This window comes from Myotis daubentonii, chromosome 3 (genome assembly GCF_963259705.1).
Source record: "Myotis daubentonii chromosome 3, mMyoDau2.1, whole genome shotgun sequence".
NCBI lineage: Eukaryota > Metazoa > Chordata > Mammalia > Chiroptera > Vespertilionidae > Myotis > Myotis daubentonii.
In genome coordinates this window covers 43827528-43852438 of record NC_081842.1, presented here as the reverse complement: position 1 = coordinate 43852438, position 24911 = coordinate 43827528, and the positions used below count along the sequence as shown (strand labels likewise).

Genomic DNA, 24911 nt, shown 5'->3' with positions numbered 1-24911 from the left:
TATGTAGCGAAAGCGAAACAGAGAATCATAGAGACTTGCCAGGTCTATTCTGTGGACTTGCATTTCAGATTGAGTTGCTCTAAACCTGAGCAGGAGAAAAGAAGTAAGCAAAGAATGAAATCTGAGACTTTTTCCCCCCTGTTTTGTAAAGAAGAAACATGCTGTCCTAGCCAGTTTGGTTCAATGGAGAGAGCGTCAGCCTGCGGACTGAAGGGTCCCAGGTTCAATTCCTGTCAGGGGCACCTACCTCGGTTGCAGGCTCCTCCCAGGCTGGGGCTCTGATTGGGCTCATGCAGGAAGCAACCAATCGATGTGTTTCTCTCACATCAATGTTTCTCCCTGACTTTTCCTCTCTTCCACTCTCTCTAAAAATCAATGGAAAAATATCCTCGGGTGAGGAATTAAAAAAAAAAACAATTAAAAATAAGTAAATAAATAAATAATAAGAAAAGTGCTTATTCCAGAGGAAAGCAGGCTTTCTGGGGGGAATAACTTTCATCACGTCTGTGCAAATCTGTTGGTAGGCTCCTGATATGTCAGAGTTATTTACCAGCTGTGAAAAACAGAAGTGAGAAAAGGAGCAGCAAGAAGAAAGGGTAACTGTTGCCTCCTACTGAGTTGGAGTCAGAAACTAAAGAAGTAAAAAGTCAATTATCCTAAGTCTTAGAAAAGGATAAAAAGCTACTTATTGGAAGGATCACATTACAAAGGTAGTGAGAAGCTTCGAATGCATTCAGTATCTTTTGGAGGTAGACAGCAACAGGTGAAAGCTGATTGGCAGTCTCAGCTTGATTTTAGAGTCACTGGGACCCTCACCTCTGTTATCCCCATACATTGGCTAGGGACTTAACCAGGGCTCATAGATTTTCAAAGGAAATTAAGAGAGCAAAGTAAAATTTTATGAAATAAAGTTTAATAAAAGCTATCATTTTCATTTCACTTTAAATTTTTTAAAATTAAAAATGTGAATGGCTGCCCTGGCTGGATGGCTTGGTTGGTTGGAGTGTTGGCCCATGCACCAAAAGGTTGGAGTTTGATTCCTGGTCAGGGCATATACCTAGGTTTCCAGTTTGATCCCCGGTTGGGGTGCAAACAGGAGGCAACCAATCCATGTTTCTCTCTCTTCCTCTCTAAAATCAATAAAAAACATATTCTCAGGTGAGGATTTAAAAGAAAAATGTGACTGGCTCACACTATGGTAAGAAATTTTAATGAGCACAGCCAATGTGGTATGCATGTATCATAGAAATCAGCTGTACCATGTTTCAATAAAGCCAGAATGCTAAAAATAGAACAGGCTGGAGGCAGGAAAACTGGGGGTAAAGATGGCCCTACAAACTTGAATTCAAATATTCAAGCTGTAAAACAGGGGCTATATCACTCTCAAAGGTTGTTGTGAATATAAGCATAAACACATCTCAAACATATTTGATAAATTTCTTCTTTCCTTCTTGTGTTACCAATCTGCTATCAGCGGTTCTCAACCTGGGGGTCGCGACCCCTTTGGCGGTCGAACAACCCTTTCACGGGGGTCGCCTAAGACCATCCTGCATATCAGATATTTACATTACAATTCATAACAGTAGCAACATTACAGTCATGAAGTAGCAACGAAAATAATTTTATGGTTGGGTCACAACATGAGGAACTGTGTTTAAAGGGCCAGATGGTTGAGAACCACTGTCTAGATCAGGGGGTCCTCAAACTTTTTAAACAGGGGGCCAGTTCACTGTCCCTCAGACTGTTGGAGGGCCAGACTATAGTTTAAAAAAAAAACTATGAACAAATTCCTATGCACACTGCACATATCTTATTTTGAAGTAAAAAAACAAAACGGGAACATGCAAATATTTGTATTTGCATGTGGCCCACAGGCCATAGCTTGAGGACCCCTGGTCTAGATCTTTTTACAGTATACTGGTTAAAACAAAAACAAAAACAAGTGAGACAATTGGAGGAAAATTTAAGAAATCCCAAATAGTTCTCATTCTAGCTTACTTCACTATTAGGAAGCATCAGACAAGAGATTCTCAAGAGGATCTGGTCAGTAATCTTACTTGAGTTTCCTAAAGAATGTAAAGGTTGAATCATCTCTCCTATCCTGGAGAATGGAATGGCCTCAGACATAAAGTTAACTTTGACATGTAAATACAATTTCAAAATAATTTATCTTTTCTAGATTCTCTGAGAAAGCAGGAGAAAAGACAATGAAATAGATTACTGTTTTTCTGCTCTGTATGAGGTGTGGGGATGAGGGAACAGGGCAAGCAATGTAGTGTAAATGGCTTCAAAATTTAACACTGATTCATGAAAATATTCTCAGCAAAACATGGAATAGAAGGGAACTTCCTAAACATGACATTAAGGTTACACACAAAAAGCCCACAGTTAACATCATACTCAGTGATAAAAAAATTGCACACTACCCCAGAAGATCAGTAACATGGCAAGGATGTCAATTCTCACCATTCCTATTCAAAAGTGTACTGAAGGCCAATGCAATAATGAAAGAAAAAGAAATCAAAGCCATAAAATTGGAAAAGAAAAAATAAAAGTCATTATTTGCATATGTAGAAAATACCAAAGAATCTACAAGAAGTACTAGCACTAATAAGTAAGCTTAGTAAGGCACTGGTTACTGGATACAAGGTCAATATACAAAAATATATTGTATTTCTATATTCTGACAATGAACAATTCAAAATTAAAATACAAAACAATAAGACATACAATAACATCAAAATCATTAACACTAGAAAGACTGAAACTTAGTATATACCTATATTGCCCAAAAGCAGTCAAAATGACTGCATTGTGAAAGAATAATATTGGAGCACTCTTCACTTATGTTTCTTAGCTTTTCCAATAACTCACTTCTATTCGACATTTCTTTCATGAATTTAGGGCGCAAAAGAAATAAAATAACTTATTAGAACAAGTATCACTGCAAAAAGATTTGAATAACAAGTACTAGTTTAGCTTATTGAGCAACTGCAACTTATCAAGTATCGACAATTTATCATGTACTTGTATGTTATCATGTGACGGTAATCGAAAAAAATGAAAACTGTTATTTCAATACAGAGCTGAACTGGTCATATAAGAAATTTACTCAATTCAATAATAAGAGTCATTTGATTATTTAAAATTTCCCAAGCAGTCAAAATGACTGCTTTTGGGCAATATAGGTAGAATATATATATACCGGAAATGAAGGAGGGGGGAGGTAACTACAATTATTAATAAACGCATTTATATGTTGTACAAAAAGTCACAAAATTCTAAGACATTGTGTCCTTATATACATAATTGTTTTTCTAATTGAAATTAAAAAGCAGTCAAAATGACTTCCTTGGGCAATCTAGTGTTAAACACTTAGAAACAAATCTTGTAAGACATATAAATTTATATAACAAAACTACAAAACACTGATGAAATAAGAGAGTTAAATAAATTGGGAGATATGTTAATTACAAGACTCGATATTATTAAAATGTCAACTCTCCCAAATTGATCTACATATTCAACACAATCTTAATAAAATCCCAGTCTGAATTTTTATAGAAATTGACAAGCTGATTTTAAAATTTATATGGAAAAGCAAAGGAAGTAGAATAGTCAAATGTGAGAAGGGAGAACAAAGTTGGAGGATTGACACAACCTGATATCCAGATCCTAGCTAATAAAAGACAAAAAGGGTAATTAACCGTACCTCCGCTACGCTTCCCATTGGCTAATCAGCAAGATATGCAAATTAACTGCCGACCAAGATGGCGGCCGGCAGCCACACAGCTGAAGGGAGCAGGAGGTTTGCTTGCTCCAGTGATGGAGGAAGCCAAGGTTCCCCGCCTGCCCTGGCCCGGCTCTGAGCTCCGAAAGCAACAAAGTTTCAATTATAGAAGCCAAACAAACCCCAGATACTTGCTTTCAGCCAGCCACGGCCTCAGAGCTGGGAGTGCCAGTGAAGGCAACAGAGTTTCAATTATAGAAGGTAAATAAATCCCAGAATAAAAAGAAAAAAGAAAAAAAGGAGAGGCTGTGAGCTTCAGTCGTAGGCCAGCCTGAAAACAGCCCTCAGCCCCTCACCCAGACTGGCCAGGCACCCCAGTGGGGACCCCCACCCTGAAGAGGGTGTGACCAACTGCAAACAGCCATCAGCCCCTCACCCAGGCTGGCCAGGCACCCAAGCAGGACCCTTACCCTGATCCAGGACACCCTTCAGGGCAAACCAGCTGGCCCCCACCCGTGCACCAGGCCTCTATCCTATATAGTAAAAAGGGTAATATGCAAACTGACCCTAACAGCAGAAAGACTGGGAATGACTGGTCACTATGACACACAATGACCACCAGGGGGTAGACACTCAATGCAGGAGCTGCCCTCTGGTGGTCAGTGCACTCCCACATGGGGGAGCTCTGCTCAGCCACAAGCAAGGCTGATGCCTGCCAGTACAGCGGTGGTGGTGGGAGCCTCTCCTGCCTCCTCAGCAGCGCTAAGGATGTCCGACTGCAGCTTAGGTCTGCTCCCCGCTGGCAAGTGGACATCCCCCGAGGGCTGCCGGGCTGCCAGAGGGATGTCTGATTGCCAGCTTAGGCCCAATCCCCCGGGGAGCAGGCCTAAGCCAGCAGGTGGTCATCCCCCGAGTGGTCCCAGACTGCGAGAGGGCACAGGCCTGGCTGAGGGAACCCCCCCCACCCCCCAAGTGTACAAATTTTTGTGCACCAGGCCTCTAGTTTACTATAAAGCTACAGTATTGGAGAAAGGATGGGAACGTAGAGCAATGGGATAGAGGAGAAAGTCTAGAAACAGACCCACACATCCAAAGTCAGTTGATTTTTTTTTTTACTAAGATATAAGGGAAATTAATGTATATCCACATGCAAAACAGTGAACCTCAATCCTTATCTAACACCCTATTAAAAATTAACTCCAAATGGACCAGTGATTGCTAGGGTTGAGGGTGTGGGGAGATGTTGACTACAAAGAAATATAGGGAACTTTTGAGGGGGAGTAATCATACTGCTCTTTATTGTGACTGTAAAGATGGTTGTCAAAACTAGCAAAAGGTGAATTTTATTCTTTGTAAATTATGAATTAAACTATATAATATGTAATTGTATTTATTTTTAAAGGGAAAAAAATCTTTTAGTCTCTCAGCACTCTCTAGGAAAAAAAATCTAAATGGTAATAGGCCACAATATGCATGTAACCAAAAGTTGTTTATGCAAAGGATATAAATGAAAAAGAAAAGAACAAAACTGAAGTGTCCCAAAGATGTAAAGCCTTAAGTATCTACATAAATAAGTTTCCCATCTGCATTTGGTTTTGGTTTGGAAAGATGTTGGAAATCACAGGACCTGTCTTTCCTTCCCTAAATGCAAACAAGAAAGTGTCTTGGATGTATAATTAACAAAATTTTCAATCTGGAAACCATATTTAAACATCTTTTACCTTTATGTCCTGCAGACATTTCTAACTCCAACAATGAACTCTATTTTTTGATGTTTGTGCTCATCTCAAACACATCTCAAATATGTACTCTTTTCTTCATCCCAATTTCTACCATTCTAGAACAAGTTACCACTTCTCTCCTCTAAATTACTTCAATATTCTTGGTCTCACTATATCCATTCTTGCTTCCCTTTCAATTATGCAGTGTTCTTTTAAGAATACTACTTTGAAAAACTGCCAGCCTGCCTGATGGCCCTAACCATTCTACCTGCCTGCCTGATCTGCCCCTAATTGCCCCCCTGCCGGCCTGGTTGCCCCCTAACTGCCCTGTTCTGATCATATCATTCCTTCCTCAAAACCCTTCAATACCTTCTCTATCTCTTTAGCACAGACATAAAAATAATTAATGTAGTTCCTGTTTATCTCACTAGTCTTATCTCATACCACTCTCTTTCCCCCTCTAGATCCAATCACGCTCAATGTCTAGTTCCATGTTCTTTGCTTCACAGTAGAGATGCTATATGTTTGTTTCATATATTGGTTCCCTCTGCCTATAGTACGCCTCCTCCGGCCTATATTTGCACTTAAACTTGTCCAACTTGCTTCCTTTTTTCTTCAGGGACAGCTAACATGGCATTTTGAGGAAGCCTTCCATGATCTCCCATGTCTACATTGATTTACTGGCTATCTGCTCTTACAACATATTCACCTGTAAGTACCGTGACATAATAAAAAATTGATTTTTGTCTCTGGTTCCTGTCACATAGTGCCTAAAACTCCTGAGTAATAAGAGTGCCTTTTGCATGTTAATGAGATTATGGGTGTCTGGTCTGGGGACAATACATAGCTTCAGAATGGCAGGTTGTCACCAGAAAGATAAGCCATGAAAGGTCTAACCTGCCCTTCTCCCCACCCCACCTCTGGGGAGGGGAGAGGGTTAGAGACTCAGTTAATCACCAATGGCCAATGATTTACTCAATTATGACTACACTAGAGGCCTGGTGCACAAAAATTGTGTGTGTGTGTGGGGGGGGTCCCTCAGCCTGGCCTGCACCCTCTCCAATCCAGGACCCCTCAGAGAATGTCCAGCTGCTGGTTTAGGCACCATCCCTGCGAGATGGGACCTAAACTGGCAGGCAGACGAACCTCTTGCAATCCAGGACTGCTGGCTCCTAATCACTTGCCTCCTGCCTGCCTGGTTGCCCCCTAACTGCCCCCCTGCTGGCCCAGTTGCCCCCTAACCACTCTACCTGCCTGCCTGATCGCCCCTAACTGCCTCTACTTGCCAGCCTGATCACCCCCTAACTGGTCCTCTGCCGGCCTGGTCACCCCCTAACTGTCCGGAAGGAAGTCGGACGTTGGAAGATGTCCGGTCAACCCGGTCTAATTAGCATATTACCCTTTTATTAGTATAGATAATGACACCTCCATAAAAATTCCTAAATGAGGCTCAAAGTGCTTCTGTGCTGGTGAGCACACTGATGCACAAAGAAGATGTTATGTGGGAGAGGCTATAGAAGCACTCCCTCCCCGCCGCCCCCACAATACCTCATCCTATGCATTTCTTTCCTTTGGCTATTTCTGAGTTGTATCCTTTATAATAAACAGGTAAATGTAAGGTATTTTCCAAAGTTCTAAGAGTCATTCTAGTGAATTATTAAACTTGGGCAGGGGGTGGGTTGTCACAGGAATCCCTGACTTAGCAAAGTCAGACCACAGTGTGGGTAATCTGGAAACCTCCTTTGTGGCTGGTGTCTGTAGTGAGGACAGTTTAATGACAATGAACTCTTTTTAAACTTGGGGATTCTGACACTAATGTCTAGTAGTTAGTGTCAGAATTGAATGGGATTGTTGGATGTTCAGTCCAGAGAACTGACAGAATTGGTGTTAGAAATAACTTACTTAAGAACACTTTTTCAAAACCTGTTTATAATTACACTAGAGGCTGGTGCACGAAATTCGTGTACTGGGGGGGAGGGGTGTGTGTGTGTGTGTGTGTGTGTGTGTGTGTCCTTCAGCCCAGCCTGCACCCTCTCCAATCCCAAACCGGCAGTCGGACATCTCTCTCATAATCTGCGACTGCTGGCTCCCAACCGCTCACCTGCCTGATTGCTCCTAACCACTCCCCTGCCAGCCTGATCAATGCCTAACTGCTCCCCTGCCAGCCCAATCACCCCCAACTGCCCTCCCCTGCTGGCCTGATTGCCCACAACTGCCCTCCCCTGCCGGCCTGGTTGCCCCTAACTGCCCACCCCTGCCGGCCTGGTCGCCACCAACTGCCCTCCTCTGCGGGCCATCTTGTGGCTGTGGTCACCACCATCTTTGAGGGCGGGGCAGTCAATTAGCATATTCCCTCCCTATTGGCTATGGCTTCGCCATCTTTGCGATGGTGTGAGGGTCAATTCGCATATTCCCTCTTTATTAGATAGGATTAGTTATAAACTCCATAGGCAAATGTCTTGTCTACTACTGTATTCCTAGCACTTAGCAGTGCCTGGCACACTGTTCCATATATAATGGGTGAACATACAAATGAATGCCTACCAACCAAACTGTTATCTGGGAGAAACTAGGTCAGGAGGTTTTACTTGGTCTGCCTCTGATCCAACACTAAAAGCTGATGAAACAAAGATAAGAGACAACAACAACAGGGCCGACTTTTCATGTAATGCTAAGGCTCACTACAGCATAGGGTGGTACATGGTGAAGAGCAGGAAACAGCAAATGTGACCCCACTTCTCACTTTGAAAAAGAAGCAAACTGAGAACAGCACAGTGATCAAGTTACAGCCCTAGCAACTGCTCCTCCTCCACACTGAGCCCCTCATGGTGTCAAGTCCTGTTCTCCCAAAAGCTACTAAGAGTAGAGTTCAAACTCAGCTCACTGCCTGCCTATGAAGAAAAAATAATAATTTGATGTAAAATGAATATAACTGTATCTAGTCCATTAGTCAGACTCCAAATGCAATGAAAATTCCTCACATGAACACTACTGCATCAAGTTCTTGGAAGAAAGTTACCCAGCTGAGAAAACCATGCACAGAGCACCTGTGTATGTGCCTTGTCCATGAGCCCTACTTAAAAGTGAAGAAAAGCAAGGACCTATTAACCAAGACCACTCTAACCTGCAAAGCTATCATTTAGAATCAAAGAACAGGTAAAGAGCTTCCCAAACAAGAAAAAGCTAAAGCAAATAAATAAAAGTAAAAGAAAAAAAAAAAAAAGAAAAAGAAAAAGCTAAAGCAGTTCATCAATGCAAAACTAGTATTACATGAAATGTTCAAGGGTCTTATTAAAGAAGAAGAAGAAAAAAAAAAGGTCAAAGGTATGAACAATAAAATGGCAATAAATACATATCTATCAACAATGGAATCTACAAACAAAATGAACAAGCAGAACAGAACAGACTGTTAGATACAGAGAACTTTTTGTTAGTTGCCAGATGGGAGGAGGGTTGGGGGGTGGATTAAAAAGGTAAAGGGATTAAGAAGTACAAATTGGTTGTTACAGAATAACAACCAATGGGAATGTAAAGTAACAACATAGGGAATCTATACTAATAAAAGAGGAATATGCAAATTGTCCAGGAGCCGTCACAGTAACAGTAATGAACAAACAGCAGGGTGCTTGGGGCAACAAGGCGGGCAGGGGGTTAGTGAGGGATGACCAAACAACTGAAAAGCAGGCTGTGTGGGGCAACCAGGGCGGCAGGAGGGTTAGTGAGAAACGACCAAACGACTGAATAGCAGGCTGCGTGGGGCAACCAGGGCGGCAGAGGGGGAAGTTGGGGGTGACCAGCCTGCAGGGGAGGGCAGTTGGGTGCGATCAGGCTGGCAGGGGAGGGCAGCTGGGGGGGATGAGGCCTGTAGGGGAGGGCAGCTGGGGGTGACCAGGCCAGCAGGGGAGGGCAGCTGGGGGTGACCAGGCCAGGAGGGAGGGCAGTTGGGGGAGACCAGGCTGGCAGGGGAGGGCAGTTAGGGGCCATTAGGCCAGCAGGAGAGGGCAGTTGGGATGAGATCAGGCCAGCAGGGGAGGGAAGTTGGGGGCAACCAGGCCAGCACAGAAGGGCAGTTGGGAGCAACCAGGCCAGCAGGGGAGGACATTTGGGGGTGATCAGGCCGGCAGGGGAGGGCAGTTAGGGGCGATCAGGACGGCAGGGGAGGGAAGTTGGGGGAGATTGGGCCAGCAGGGGAGGAGATAGGCGTCAATCAGGCCGGCAGGGGAGCGGTTAGGGGCAATCTGGCTGGCAGGCAGAAGCTGTTAGGGGCGATCAGGCAGGCAGGCAGGCAGGCAGGCAGGCAGGCGCCAGCAGTCGCGGATTGTGAGAGGGATGTCCGACTGCCAGTTTAGGTCTGATCCCTGTGTGATCGGGCCTAAACCAGCAGTTGAACATCCCCCAAGGGGTCCCAGATTGGAGGACACCCCCCCGTGCACAAATTTCATGCACCAGGCCTGCAGTATAGTCAATAATAGTCTAATAATTAGGTGTGGTGCTGGATGGGTGTGGGATTTGGGGGATGATCATGTATTAAGTTATGTAATGTCTGGTTATTAGGGTGCACAAAAATAAATAAATAAATAAATAAAAGTAATAACTGCATGCCTCAGCACATAGATAGTTCCTCATTAGCAGTGTGATTGTTGTACTTGTTGACCTCTTACTTTGTCAAAGGATCTTAAGCAAGCAGTTGTATGTAATCTTTCTTTTCAACTAGACTAGCGGTTGGCAAACTGTGGCTCACAAGCCACATGTGGCTCTTTGGCCCCTTGAGTGTGGCTCTTCCACAAAATACCACATGCAGGCACGCATGTAAAGTGCGACTGAAACTTCGTGGCCCATGCACAGAAGTCAGTATTTTGTGGAAGAGCCACACTCAAGGGGCCAAAGAGCCGCATGTGGCTCGTGAGCCGCAGTTTGCCGACCACTGAACTAGACCATAATAATTTAAAGGGCGGAAAATTGCTCTCAAATTTCTGCTTTTCAGTGCTGGACAGAGAAGAGATGCTCTTCTCCTCTACGTAGAACTGAACAGATGTCATGCACTAGATTCTCATCAGGTAAATTTGCTGAAGCCTACAAGAACTGCAAAAAATGAGGCCAGGCCTACAAGACATTTATAAGAAAAGACCATCCCCATTTTGCCATGAAAGCAAGTCTTACCTGTGATGGAGTTATCCTTCCTTTTTTTACTTCAGATGAATTTTCACTTAATTTTCCTGCTTTGTAACTTGAGCTACATTTGTAGCATGTCCATCTTGTTTGCCCTTCAATTTCTATGGTGCACTCTTTGTTTTGCAGACAAAATGAGTGATACAAATGGCCACAGCTGCAAAATGAAGGCAACCAATTGCACTTTCCATTATTACAAAACTCATAAACATAAGCTATGTTGGAGTGTTCATAAATGATAAAGATTTCTGATATGCTGAAATGCACTCTTGGTTGTACTGGTTAAGAAACAAGAAGGTGAATAAAGTTATTGTTGTCTTCTCTTTTTGAAATCCAGACTCACATATTTGTATACTTAAGCTGTTAGTAAGAACAGAATCACAGTTCTCTGACTACAAACCACCTGAGGGATAAGCTAAACTTCTGTTCATTTCTCAAACTATGAAATATTTTTAGACAGTTTGAAAAACCGTCAATTGGGGGAAATAATATAACCTAATAAAAGAGAAACATGCAAATTGACCATACCTCTGCTACACTCACCAGCCACACCCCCCAGCCAATCAGGAGTAAATATGCAAATTAACCCAACTAAGATGGTGGTGGCCATGAAGCTGGAGCGAGCAGGAGGCTTGGGGTGCCCCTGACAATGGAGGAAGCCAAGTTTCCCGCCTGCCCTACTGGCCCTGGGCTCCGCTCAAGGCTAGAAAGTTTCAATTATAGAAGATAAATAAATCCCGGATACCTGCTTCCAGCCCGCAGCTGTGGCCAGCCTGAAAATGGCCATTAGCTCCTCACCCAGGCTGGCCAGGCACCCCAGTCGGGCCCCCCACCCTGAAGGGGCTGTGGCCAGCCTGCAAACAGCCATCAGCCCCACACCGAGGCTAGCCAAACACCCATGGGGTGAGGGTCCCCACTTGGGGGCTTGGCCAGCCTGCAAACAACCATCAGCCCCTCACCCAGGATGGCCAGGCACCCCAATGGGCCCCCCTCACCCTGAAGGGGCTGTGGCCAGCCTGCAAACAGCCATCAGCCCCTCACCCAGGCTGGCCAAACCCCCATGGGGTGAGGGTCCCCACTAGGGGGCTTGGCCAGTCTGCAAACAGCCATCAGCCCCTCACCCAGGCTGGCCAGGCACCCCAGCAGGACCCCCACCCTGATCCGGGACACCATTCAGGGCAAACCAGCTGGCCCCCACCCGTGCACCAGACCTCTATCTTATATAGTAAAAAGGGTAATATGCAAATTGACCCTAACAGCAGAACAACTGGGAATGACTGGTCGCTATGACACACACTGACCACCAGGGGGAAGATGCTCAATTCAGGAGCTGCCCCCTGGTGGTCAGTGTGCTCCCACAGGGAGAACTCTGCTTAGCCACAAGCCGGGCTGACGGCTGCCAGCACAGTGGTGGTGGCAGGAGCCTCTCCTGTCTCCTCAGTAGTGCTGAGGATGTCCGACTGCAGCTTAGGCTTGCTCCCCGCTGGCAAGTGGACATCCCCCGAGGGCTCCCGGGCTGCCAGAGGGATGTCTGACTGCCAGTTTAGGCCTGATCCCCTGGGGAGCGGGCCTAAACCAGCAGGTGGACATCCCCCAAGGGATCCCAGACTGCGAGAGGGCACAGCCTGGGCTGAGGGACCCCCCCGCCCGAGTACACAAATTTTTGTGCACCAGGCCTCTAGTACTATGTAATAAAACCCTAATATGCAAATCAACTGAATGGCAGAATGACCGGTCGCTATGTCGTGCACTGACCACTAGGGGGCAGATGCTTAATGCAGGAGCTGCCCCCTGGTGGTCAGTGCGCTCCCACAGGGGGAGCGCCACTCAGCCAGAAGCCAGGCTCATGGCTGGCAAGTGCAGCGGTGGTGGCGGGAGCCTCTCCCACCTCTCCTGCAGGCAGGCGGTAAGGAGCGAGGGGTCTTGGACTGCAAGAGCCCGGGACTGCGAGAGAGATGTCTGACTGCCGACTTAGGTCCGATCCTCCCAGGGATTGGGCCTAAGCTGGCAGGCGAACATCCCCCAAGGAGTCCCAGACCGCAAGAAGGCACAGTCCGGGAGGAGAGACCTCCCCTCCTCCCCAAGTGCACGAATTTTGTGCACTGGGCCACTACTTATTACATAAGTAGCTTACATAATAACATGAGTTGTCTGCCTCATCAAATTCAAGACAAAAGCAGTGATTTCATTAAGCATTAACAAGAATGTCAGTGCTACAGTAACTTCTTACACTCTTCCTATGAAGAAATCCCCCATTGATAACATTAAATTAACAAATGAACCTCCTGACATGATGTTGAGTATAACTCTCAGTCATCTTCACTGATTTCCCCTCATTTCCCAAACCTGAATGCTGGACTGCCATAGAAGTCAATCCTGTTCTCTTCTGTAGTCTTTACAGTCTTTCTCTTTCTATATACAATCTTTCTCTTCTCTATAAAACCCTTGCTCCTTTAGTGATTCTTTCCAGTTCCATAGCTTTCAAATACCACCCACATGCTGATAACTGCCCAGACGTCTCTCCTAAACCCCATCCATCCTTTTCCTCAGGAATTCTACATTGAATATTAATGGACTTAAATTTAACATGGCCAAAATTCTTGATATTCACCACACACCACCCCCACTCCATGCTCTCATCTAACCTTCCACATCTCAATAAATGGCAACTACATTCTTCCAGTTTCTCAGGCCAAAATCTTTGGAGTCATTCTTGACTAGTCTCTTTCTCTCATACCTCACATCCAATCTAGAAAGATTTGTTACCAAATCTTCTCAGCTCTATCTTCAGAATATATCCGGAATCCGACCATGTTTTACCTCATAATTACTACCTTGGGCCCTCTCTCACTTGGACTACTGCAGTAGCCTAACTGGTCATTCTACTTTCATCCTTGCCTTTCTACAGACCATTCTCAACACAAAGTGATCCTTAAGACATAGGTCAGATAATGTTAATCCTATCCTCAGTGGCTTCTCATCTCAGAGTAAAAGTTTAATTCTTTACAATGATGCACTTCCTACATCATTTTGCCTCTATTCCTCCTCCGAAGTCATCTCTTACCATCTTTCCTTTCCTTCATGTCTCTGATCAGATGTCACTTAAATAGTGAGACTTTCCCTAATGACTTTATAAATTAGTAGCTCCAAACATTCTCTTTCTTCTATATCACGTTTTATTTTATTCACAGTCATTATTAATTGCATTTTTATTAATAATTTTAAATTGTTTGTCATAAGCCACCTTAACAGTGAGGCTTTCCATGATTACCCATATAAAATATACTTTCTCCCCAAGCTCTTTGTATCTCACTTAACATGTTTTATTTTTTCCCATAGTAGTCACTATCTGGCATTTCTGCCCTTGACACTGGAATGTAAACTCCATGAGAGCAGATCCTTTGTTTCATTGATACTGCACCCTATCCCCTAGAACAGTACCTACCATACAGTTGGTGCTCAATAAATATTTGTTGAATGGGCTTTTTGTGTTCTGAGAACTACTTCCCTTTCCTATCACCACATCTGCCGGGGTCCAACCCCAGCAGGTCCAGGGGTTCCCAAAGGTGTGGACGGAGTCGGCGAAGACTATCCACCCTTTTCCTATGGTGGAGTCCTATCCATCCCGAGAGTGGGGCTTACCTAGGGGTCCCTGTTCGGGCGCCAGATGCCGGGGTCCAACCCCAGCAGGTCCAGGGGTCCCCAAAGGTGTGGACGGAGTCGGCGAAGAAGGAATGACATGGAGACAGCGTTCAGTTGATCAGCAACCTAGCCAGGATCTCTAGCCCGGATCTCCAGAGAGTTTCTGCTTCGGATCTCCAGCGAGGTTCTGTAGCCATGTTCCCTCACTAGGTTCTCCAGCCAGGTTCTGTCCAGGCTCTCCAGTCAGGTTCAGTGTCCAGGTTCCAGTCAGGTTCTCCTGCCAATCTCTGTAGTCAGGTTCAGTCCAGGATCCCTTGCCATGTTCTCCCGCTAGGCTCTGTCTCTAGGCTCCGAGGCCAGTCCCTCTCCAGGATCCTCCGGCATGCTCTCTCCAGCGAAGTTCTTCTGTCTCTAGAGAATGTTCTGTGTAGGTTCTGTGCCTAGGCTCTGTCTCTCTTGGTCCTGTCTTCCAAGCCCTGTGTTCTAAGTTCTGTGTTCTGAGTTCTGTGTCTTTCTGTCTTGTTACATCTGTATTTATACCAGTTGACTCAATCCCATCAATCTCTATTACAAAGGTTAGGGCGTTTCTTATCTCCATTCCAGGGAGAAAAGATTATGTAGTTTAAGCATGATTGTTCGTAGTTAAAGGGATTAATTACCCGCCTGGCACTTAGTTGAGGGGTTTTATTCCCTCCCTAACTTCAGGGGAAAATCCCTACCTGGGGATTCAACCTTTCTCAGAGAGGTGACCTTGGTTAAAACACAGTGCCAAGAAGGTGAGCGAACATATTAAGAACCGTATGCCATATATGCCAGGTCCCTTGAAACAGCAAGGATGGACCGGCTCCCGGCAAATTCCCCCTTTTTTATTTTTTAAAAGCAAGCATTAAAAACAAAAACCTCAAATGCTCTCTTATATCCATTTTAAGAGTAGGATTGGCGCTTTCCGCTATTACCTGAGTCCTGATCTATCATCCCAGGGAGAGCTTGCCAATCCTGCACTTTCCCAGGGTAGAAAGGCTGCAGTGGGGTTAAGGATAAGGCTCCTTGGGCCTACCTTCTCCCATGCCATTACATTTACCTTTCCTTCCTCAGAAAAGCATGGACATACTTCTTGTATAAAACATTCTGTCTGACTGGGAGTAACCTTAATTCCTCTGCTAGCAAGCATATATGTTAAAAGATCAATACAGAGTCTTTTTTCTTTAGACTCAGTATGGCACATCTTCTTAATCTAACGATCAATACAGAGTCTTCTTTCTTTGGACTCAGTATGGCACATCTTCTCAATCTAAGAATCAATACAGAGTCTTCTTTCTTTGGACTCAGTACGGCAAATCTTCTCAATCTAAGTTCTGTACTATCCACCTTCTTACCCTACTTATCCTCTATAGGGGGGTCTGTAGCACCCTGGTGGAGTCCTATCCGTCCCGAGTGTGGGGGTTCTCAATGGGGGGGGGGCTTACCTAGGGGAATCCCGTTCCAGGGGTTCCCAAAGGTGTGGACAGAGTCGGCGAAGACTATCCACCTTCTTCCTACGGTGGAGTCCGATCCGTCCCGAGTGCAGGGCGCTTACCTAGGGGAACCCTGTTCGGGCACCAGATGCCGGGGTCCAACCCCAGCAGGTCCAGGGGTCCCCAAAGGTGTGGACGGAGTCGGCGAAGAAGGAATGACATGGAGACAGCGTTCAGTTGATCAGCAACCTAGCCAGGATCTCTAGCCCGGATCTCCAGAGAGTTTCTGCTTCGGATCTCCAGCGAGGTTCTGTAGCCATGTTCCCTCACTAGGTTCTCCAGCCAGGTTCTGTCCAGGCTCTCCAGTCAGGTTCAGTGTCCAGGTTCCAGTCAGGTTCTCCTGCCAATCTCTGTAGTCAGGTTCAGTCCAGGATCCCTTGCCATGTTCTCCCGCTAGGCTCTGTCTCTAGGCTCCGAGGCCAGTCCCTCTCCAGGATCCTCCGGCATGCTCTCTCCAGCGAAGTTCTTCTGTCTCTAGAGAATGTTCTGTGTAGGTTCTGTGCCTAGGCTCTGTCTCTCTTGGTCCTGTCTTCCAAGCCCTGTGTTCTAAGTTCTGTGTTCTGAGTTCTGTGTCTTTCTGTCTTGTTACATCTGTATTTATACCAGTTGACTCAATCCCATCAATCTCTATTACAAAGGTTAGGGCGTTTCTTATCTCCATTCCAGGGAGAAAAGATTATGTAGTTTAAGCATGATTGTTCGTAGTTAAAGGGATTAATTACCCGCCTGGCACTTAGTTGAGGGGTTTTATTCCCTCCCTAACTTCAGGGGAAAATCCCTACCTGGGGATTCAACCTTTCTCGGAGAGGTGACCTTGGTTAAAACACAGTGCCAAGAAGGTGAGCGAACATATTAAGAACCGTATGCCATATATGCCAGGTCCCTTGAAACAGCAAGGATGGACCGGCTCCCGGCACACATCTACCAATCTTCCTGTACCTATAATAGTAGTAGCTAACACTTATATAGTGCTTACTATATATGTCACCATGATGCAAATGTCTTAAATGAATTATCTCATTTAATCGTCACAAAACCCTTGGAAATAGTATCATTATTATTCCAATTTACAGATGAGAAAACTAAGATGTAAAGAGATTAAATTACTTGTCAAAGTCTCACAGATAGTAAGTAGAAAAATTAGGATTTGAAGTCAAGAAGTTTGGCTACAGAGTTTATCTCATATCACCTCTATCCACATATTCTAGGTGAGCTGTCTTTACTCATGAGATCAAACCTTTAACTTTTATACTAAATTTCTTCTCTCTTTGTACTACAGCTTTAAATATTATTTATATGTTGTCAGTTTCTAAATTTATATTTCCAAGACGTGTGTTGAGGGTTCTAACTAGAAAAACTATCTACCTGATATCCCTACTTGGATGTCTACTATTCATCTCAAATCTAACATGTCCAGGACAAAACTCTTGATTTCTCCAGTTCCTCACACCTGTTCTTTCTCATCTTAGACAATGGTACCCTGTTCATCCAATTGCTAAGGCAACTCACACTCCATATCTAATACATCAGCAAGTTAGTTCTACCCTTAAAATATATTCTGAACCTTCATTCCTACCTCTCTCATTCTGCTCAAATATCACTTCCTTAGAGATGCTTTTCCTCATTATGGTGTCTTAAAATAGCACTCTTACCCTGAACACTTCATCCTTCCATCCCCTTACCTGTACTTTATTTTCCCCATAGCTCTTATTATGCTGCATTTATTTATTGCCTGACCACCCTAACACCCATTCCTTCTGACTCCCACACAGTATGGAAGGTCTACAAGAGCAAGAACATTGTCCTGTTTTGTTCACTGCTAGAATGATCAACTGGGGCTGTGTACCCACATGTATTCTTGCCTGGTAATACCATACTTGTACACACACACACCATACATTGGAACATTTCCTTCTCTCTCACCTAAAGACAATAATTTCATCAGCCGTTTCTTGGCGTCTCTTATACTGCTGCAGACATATAGAGCAGTAATCCTGTTTGGGATTCAGCCCTTTGGTGATGGAAGCTCTCAGGTTACACAGTGACCAGTGGAGATCTTGGTTTAGAAGGCTAGTAGTTGTTTCCAGCAGGGTCTAGGAAAGGCCAAAACAAAAGACCAACAAATAAAAAAGTGGTTTATAAAATGAAAGACACAGAGGGGATGAATAGAAAATATCAGTTGTTTTGTTTTCAACCACAAACAACTGAAATTAAAATACACTATAAATGTATAAAATTAAATAAGCATTAAAAACTCTAAATTAAGTGGTTAACTAAATTCTCAAAATAATTATTAAAAAGCTGTTACTAGTTTTTAATGAGAAATGTATGCTTGGCCATTCTATGGCTTAATTCAGTACTGATGGCTTTTGAATGACTAGATAAACCCAAATCTATTTATTTATTATACGTATAAAAAAAGTTCTCTCTAAATGACTTGAAGTGTTGTAACAAATAATGAAAATATCCCTGATTTTTTAAAATGTGTTACTGATTTTTAGAGCAAGAGGAAGGGAGAAGGAAAGAAAGAAACATTGATGAGAGAAGAACATCATTGATTGGCTGCCTCCTGCACGCCCCACAATGGGGACCAAGCCCACAACCTAGACATGTGTCCTGACCAGGAATCGAACCAGTGACCTCTTGGTTCCTGGGTCAATGCTCAACTGCTGAGACACACCAGCCGGACTTCCTGATTTTTTAAAAATAGAAACTGCATTCATGGCAATATTTCAAATAACCTTTCACTGGAAAAGCTAATGGCCATTACTCAGTTTATATCTCCCTTGTGCAGAGAGATCACATTTTCCTGATCAGCACTTACAGGTCATTTGAAACTGCTCAAAACTGTGACATCTGTCATTAAGTCACATGAAGACATTTTCACACTACCACATTAAATCATTTTTATGGTTCTATGTGCTTATAAAGTATTGCATTCACATTACATTTAATTCTCAACATTCATATATATATCATTTAGATGTACAGTTGGGGAAAATATACCATCCTCCTTGCTACAGAGCCTAGCCCTTTAACTGCATCTGTAATGTAGAACTTTCAGTTCTAATGGTCCAAGCATAGAACTAAATGTCATTCTTTCCAATCTACCCCATCCTTTCCTCCTCTTCCAAAGTTCCCAACAATATTCTGCCTCGCACTCAGCTTTTCTTCTGCTGACATGCACTCCGTGCCTGCAGGGGTGTCAGCTCCACTGGGCTATGCTGAGCAAAACTGCAGTTCTTACGGCACCCCAAGAAAAGCTGTCACCCAAATGCTTCTTTTTCTTCTCTCTAATTACTAAAAAAAGCAGAAATTGTATCTACCATGCCCAAAATGGCACGTTTCCTAGGTGGCTTCATGAGTTACTTTGAAGTATATTAAGAAAAAAATCTGTTCCTCACCTGGCTCCAACTGAGAATTTAAGCGATAGGCAGTTTTGAGTTAAGGGAGAACTAATGACCATTTTTGGTTAGTGGCAATTATCTGCTTCAGGATATTTAAAAGAAGACTCTTTAATTTTATTTTGTAATTTTCTAAACTCATGCTGACCCTTGCCTTTCACGGGTTATGTCTTTGCATCCAATTATTTTTCCAGAAAGTTTTTCATATTTTTGATTTCTTCCAATAAATCAAAACAATAAAATGAATCCAAATTTGATGCATTTCCACATTCTGAAATGTATGTTTGTGTATAAAATATGTATATTAATTAATTAAGGTCAAGAGAAGTTTAAAATTTTTTTAAACTATACATTTTAATCTATTGAACTTCCACTAAATAGATGGTAATTTTTAAAGGAAAAGTATAGGTGCAGAGAAAAAGAAATAGCTTCTTTCCACCATAGACAGGCTTAGAAACAGAAAGTAGCTTACCTGTTCATAGTTAAAGGTGTCCAACATTCCCAGAATAAGTCCCTGGATTTCTCCAAGTTTTCCTTTTCCATAAACTGGATCCTAATTTTTAAAAAAGTTGCAAAAAATTATAATTCTGTTCTTTAAACAGAACTTTAAAATACAAGTTATCTGAAAAAGCCAATTATCCTTAAGTATTTTATAAAAAAATATATTTTATTGATTTCAGAGAGGAAGGGAGAGGGAGAGAGAGATAGAAACATCAACGATGAGAGAGAATCATTGACCGGCTGCCTCCTGCACACCCCACATTGGGGATCAAACCCACAACCCAGGTATGTGCCCTGACTGGGAATCGAACCGTGACCTCCTGGTTCATAGGTCAACACTCAACCACTGAGCCATGCCAGCCAGGCCTTAAGAATTTCTCTATAGTCCTAAAATATTTTTCCATGAATCTTCCACTGGAAATGCACATTGGTCTCCCTCTGGCCATCACAGACATTTTTGAAAAATAAATAAAATTTAAATGACCCAAGCCTCTTGCTTAACAACCTTCTTTGCAAGTCTAATAAAATTTCACTGTGGTTTTGTTTCTGCAAGAAGCTTCCTCTCATTCTCCATATTAAAAACCACCCCTCCTTTAAGCTCTTATTTATCTGCTACATCAAAACCAATGTACTCACGAATACTCAGAATCTATCTTAACAATTCCTCCTGCTACCTACATTTGGCCACCTCTTAGCTCAAACCAACTAAATTGCTTTGTTAGGAGACAACACTTCAATTTAGGAGATCAGTTTATGGATCCAAAGAGCAGCTTTCAGTTTTTCAAACCTTTTAAGAAATAAAGCCACTACTAATAAACAACAGATACTCAGACACCCAATCTTCCCTCCACTGCTTTTCGTAAGAGGTTTGCAAAATAACTTGCTAATTAAATACAATTTGGAAAACACTAAAGTGTACAAAGATAAAAAAATAAAATCCAACTACCCAGAGACAAACAATTTGATATTTTGATGTATATTCTTTCAGTCTTATTTCTGAGGAGGGAGAAAAAGGGAGAGAGAAAGAAATGTATTTCTTAGTGTACAAAATTTAAGTATTTCACATTTTCCTTTTTTTTTTTTTTTTTACTAAGTAGTATATTGTGAGCAGTTTCCTATATCATCAACTATTTCATAATAATTACAGAGTATGAATTATGTGAAAATACTGTTATTCAACCATTCTCTGTTGTTGGACATTCAAGTTCCCCCCCCAACTCCTCACCCCCATATCCTACCCACCATTATCAAATGCTAGTGGCTGCAAATTTTGGTCTGAATCGCCTTCTTTAGAGTAGTTTTTAGAGAGGGAATTTCTGACTCAAAGAGCATTTATTATGGGAACTGATATAAACTGCCTAATTGGTCTTCAAAACCTTGTATTATGCAATTTTATCTCCATCAGCATATTTGTGCACTCATTTTTCTGCACCTTTGGCTAGGGTGGGAATTATCATAAAATGCTTTGCTAATAAATGAGTATATCAAGCCTATTATTTCACTCTAGTATGAGGTTATGTATGACATAAATGACTTCATGCTAACAGGGGAATCCAACTAAATAGTAATGATAAAAGTAGCTATTTATTAAGTGGCTACCATATGCAAATACAGTGCTAAGTACTTATTATATACCATCACTAAATCCCTTCCAGATCATTTATAAATGAAGAAATTCAGGCTCAGAGAGGTTAAGTAAAAGTCTTTAAGATCACAAAACTATTAAGCAGATAAGCTGAGATTTGAATCTTGGTACTTCATGGTTAATTAAAACTATGCTGTTAATTAACACACAGTACTGGTCTCCCAAGTGTGGATACATAAACTAATAAACTAGTGTTTGCCAGACAACAGGGTAACGGATATGGATAACTAAATGATAAGCCAATGTTTGCTGGAAAATATGGGTAACATTTCTGGTTACTTCTTAGGGAGTAGGGGTTCTTAAATCTTGGTGCAGTAAGAGTAACTGAGTTCAGATGTTAAGAAAGAACAAAGACAAAAGTAGTAAAGCAGGAAAACTTAGAAGAAAGGTCCAGAAATGTAAGAAGAAACGTTGCCTTCCTGCCCTCGCACAACATAGTCTTAGGATATGCGTCTTTTTCTCTTCTAGCTCTGATGGTGGCTCTTGAGGATTGGGTAGTTGAGTTTCTAAGACCAGTTTTCAGTATTTTAGTTGTTCTAGAGCAGCACAAGATAGTCTACCACAGATTACTGGTCCCTGATGCCGAGGGAGATATGGAAGGTAGAGAATAACTCTACATTTGTGTGTTAACGTGGGCTTGAGTGGGTCACTTCAGCTCAGTGGGGAAATTTTCTGCTTCACAACTGGAGATTGTACCACTAAGCTAAAGATACCTTTCAAACATGTGCAGACCATTTACAGAAGGCAAGACTATAGCTATCTCAGACTAACTCGCCACTAGAAAATCAATTCAGGTCATATACCTACCAGACAAATTTTTTTTCTAATTTTCTTTGCATAAAAATAGACCCATACTAAAGCTTCCCAAGTTAGTATGCTTTTCATCAAGCTCTTAATAAATACACTTATTCCTCAAAGTATCGATAGTTTAATATCTTATTATAAAAAACCTATTATAATATCTACTGTAATATGTATATCTAGCACTAATATAATTCTAATACAGAAAAGCTCTGTCATTTTTTATGACAAGGGTGGCTTAGACAACAGAGGTCTTTAAAAGGTTAAATTCTGGTAAAAATAAGAAATCTTTATAGGTCATGTCTATATTTATATCAGTACATTTCATTTTAATATGCATAATTTAAAGGCAAAATCATGAAAATTACCTCATGCTGGGACAACATATAAATTATAGAATGCAAAAGAGAGCTCAAGGCTTAATGCACAGCATGTACACAATCCACTGGCTTTTCAAATTATTTTCCAAAGATGTCAGCTAGATTCTTCGGCAATGAATAACTACTGAGGTTTTTCTTTAACTTTTTTATAAACTATAAAAGAAGAGCAGACTTGGGTACTTCACATAAACTTGTTTTTTAAAAGCACATTAGAAAAAGATGTGATGATCACTTTTTCCCTATTGTTTTTTAGTACCCATTGTATCATGTATATGGTTTGTTTTAAAATAAAAACATTTTGCTAATAAAGCACTACTTTAAAATATGAATAATGTCCTCAGCAGGTTAGCATATGAATCATTTGTTTGCTTTAACCCCCTCAGTAAGAGAGCCATTAATAGGTTGTCACAGCCAGGAACCACTTTTGCCACAGAGGGAAGATCAATAAAAGCAAGCAGTGAAGACAGTACGTGTATAGCATAAATATGGTTCCTTAAAAACACTCGCTACTGTATCATCTAATGTTCATGAAAGAAATCTGAATAAGTCAGGTGCCAGGCATCAGTTTGAATTAATATTTAAAGGTCAAGAAGATCTTTGAGAACCTATCATGTGAACATCTTTCTGAAAAAAACTGTGCATATGTGAGCAACTGTGCATCTAAATAACAGTCACTCCCTATTCCTCCCCAGGGCACAGAGAGGAGGATATGAAAAACATGGCTGATGTAAGGTAGAGAAGGAAAGATCTAACATTGGGAGTTAGAAGACCAAGGTTAATGTTCTAGCTGTTCCCACTTAATAACTGAGTAAACTAAGTCAAGATATGTAATCTTTCTGAATAGCACTTTCCTCATGAGAAACATGAGGATACTGCAACTTCCCCAACTTAATGTACACAGAACAAAGGAATTAAAGTGTGCTATGAACTACCGAGAACTACTCAAGGACATTAGGTGATTGAGCCAACTAATATTGATTGAGTATATACTATGTTCCAGGCACTGTACTGAAACAGGAAATATTCTAGTGGAGGAGATTTAAAGTGTATTAAATACTGGGAATGATAAAGGGGAAGATTATCATCATTGATGTTTCCATCTCTCTCTCCCTCTCCCTTCCTCTCTGAAATCAATAAAATTATATATTTTTAAAAAATGGTAAGGGGGAAGATAAAAAAAAAAAAAAAACCCACACACCTAGATACATAAAAAACCTTGGTTGGAGCACTTGATAACTTAAATGAAATGGACCAGTTCCTTGAAAGACACAATCTACCAAAACTCACACAAAAAGAAATAGATTAAAAAAGAAGAAATAATTTGAATAAATCTGTATCTTTTAACAAAATTGCATCAAAAAATAATAACCTTCCAAAACAGAAGGCCCAGACCCAGATAGTTCTGCTGGTTTATTCTACCAAATGTTTAAAGAAATTATACAAATACTCTACAATCTGTTCCAAAAACAGAACCAGAGGAAATACTTCTTACTCGTTCTATGAGGCCAGCATTATCCTAATACCAAAAACAGAAAAACAATCGCAATTGAAATGCTAGCAAGTTACTTTACAGATATAGACAAAATGATTCTAAAATTTATATGGAAAGACAAAATACCCAATATAACCAACATAATATTGAAGAATGACAAAGACTGAGGACACTACCTGACTTCAAACTGTACTCTGAAGTTACAATAATCCAGACAATGTGGTATTCGTGAAAGACTAGACAAACAGATCCATGAAAAAGAACAGAGCTCCCAGAAATAGACCCCCTTAAATACAGTCAACTAGGCAAAGGCAATTCAATGGAGAAAGGGACAGTATTTTCAACAAGTGGTGTTGGAATAACTGGACATCCACATGCAGAAAATTGACTCTAGACCAGTGGTTCTCAACCTTCCTAATGCCGTGACCCTTTAATACAGTTCCTCATGTTGTGGTGACCCCCAATTTCACTGTTACAAATTGAACATAATTAAAGCATAGTGATTAATCACAAAAACAATGTGTAATTAAATATGTGTTTTCTGATGGTCTTAGGCAACCCCTGTGAAAGGGTCATTCGACCCCCAAAGGGGTCGCGACCCATGGGTTGAGAACCATTGCTAGACACTGACATTAAATTTTTCACAAAATTTAACTCAAATTTGATCACAAACATAAAATGTATAATGCAAAACTTCTAGAAAATAACATGGGGGGGGGGGATCTAGATGACCTTGAATTTGGTGGTGAGTTTTTAAATACACCACCAACTGCATAGTCCATGAAAGAAAAAATTGGACAAATTGGACTGCATTAAAACTTAAAATCTTCTGCTTTGTGGAAGACACAGTTGAGAGAATGAAAAGACAAGCTGGGAGAAAATATTTCCAAACACATATCTGATAAAGAACTT

At 41.9% G+C, this 24911-nt stretch overlaps 1 protein-coding gene across 7 annotated transcripts in view; it reads right to left on the bottom strand.

Moving 5' to 3' along the window:
- The window catches only part of VPS8 (VPS8 subunit of CORVET complex), a 268045-nt gene that overhangs the window by 45520 nt on the left and 197614 nt on the right, over window positions 1–24911 (bottom strand). For 6 of the 7 annotated variants that reach the window (XM_059687232.1, XM_059687235.1, XM_059687236.1 and 3 more), the window contains 3 exons: window positions 19653–19733; window positions 17700–17869; window positions 10612–10777 (listed from right to left, as the gene is read on the bottom strand). In XM_059687232.1, coding sequence (XP_059543215.1) covers window positions 10612–10777; window positions 17700–17869; window positions 19653–19733 — 417 coding nt within the window. The remainder of the gene's footprint in view (window positions 1–10611; window positions 10778–17699; window positions 17870–19652; window positions 19734–24911) is intronic. The other variant, XM_059687237.1, reaches the window with a different exon arrangement.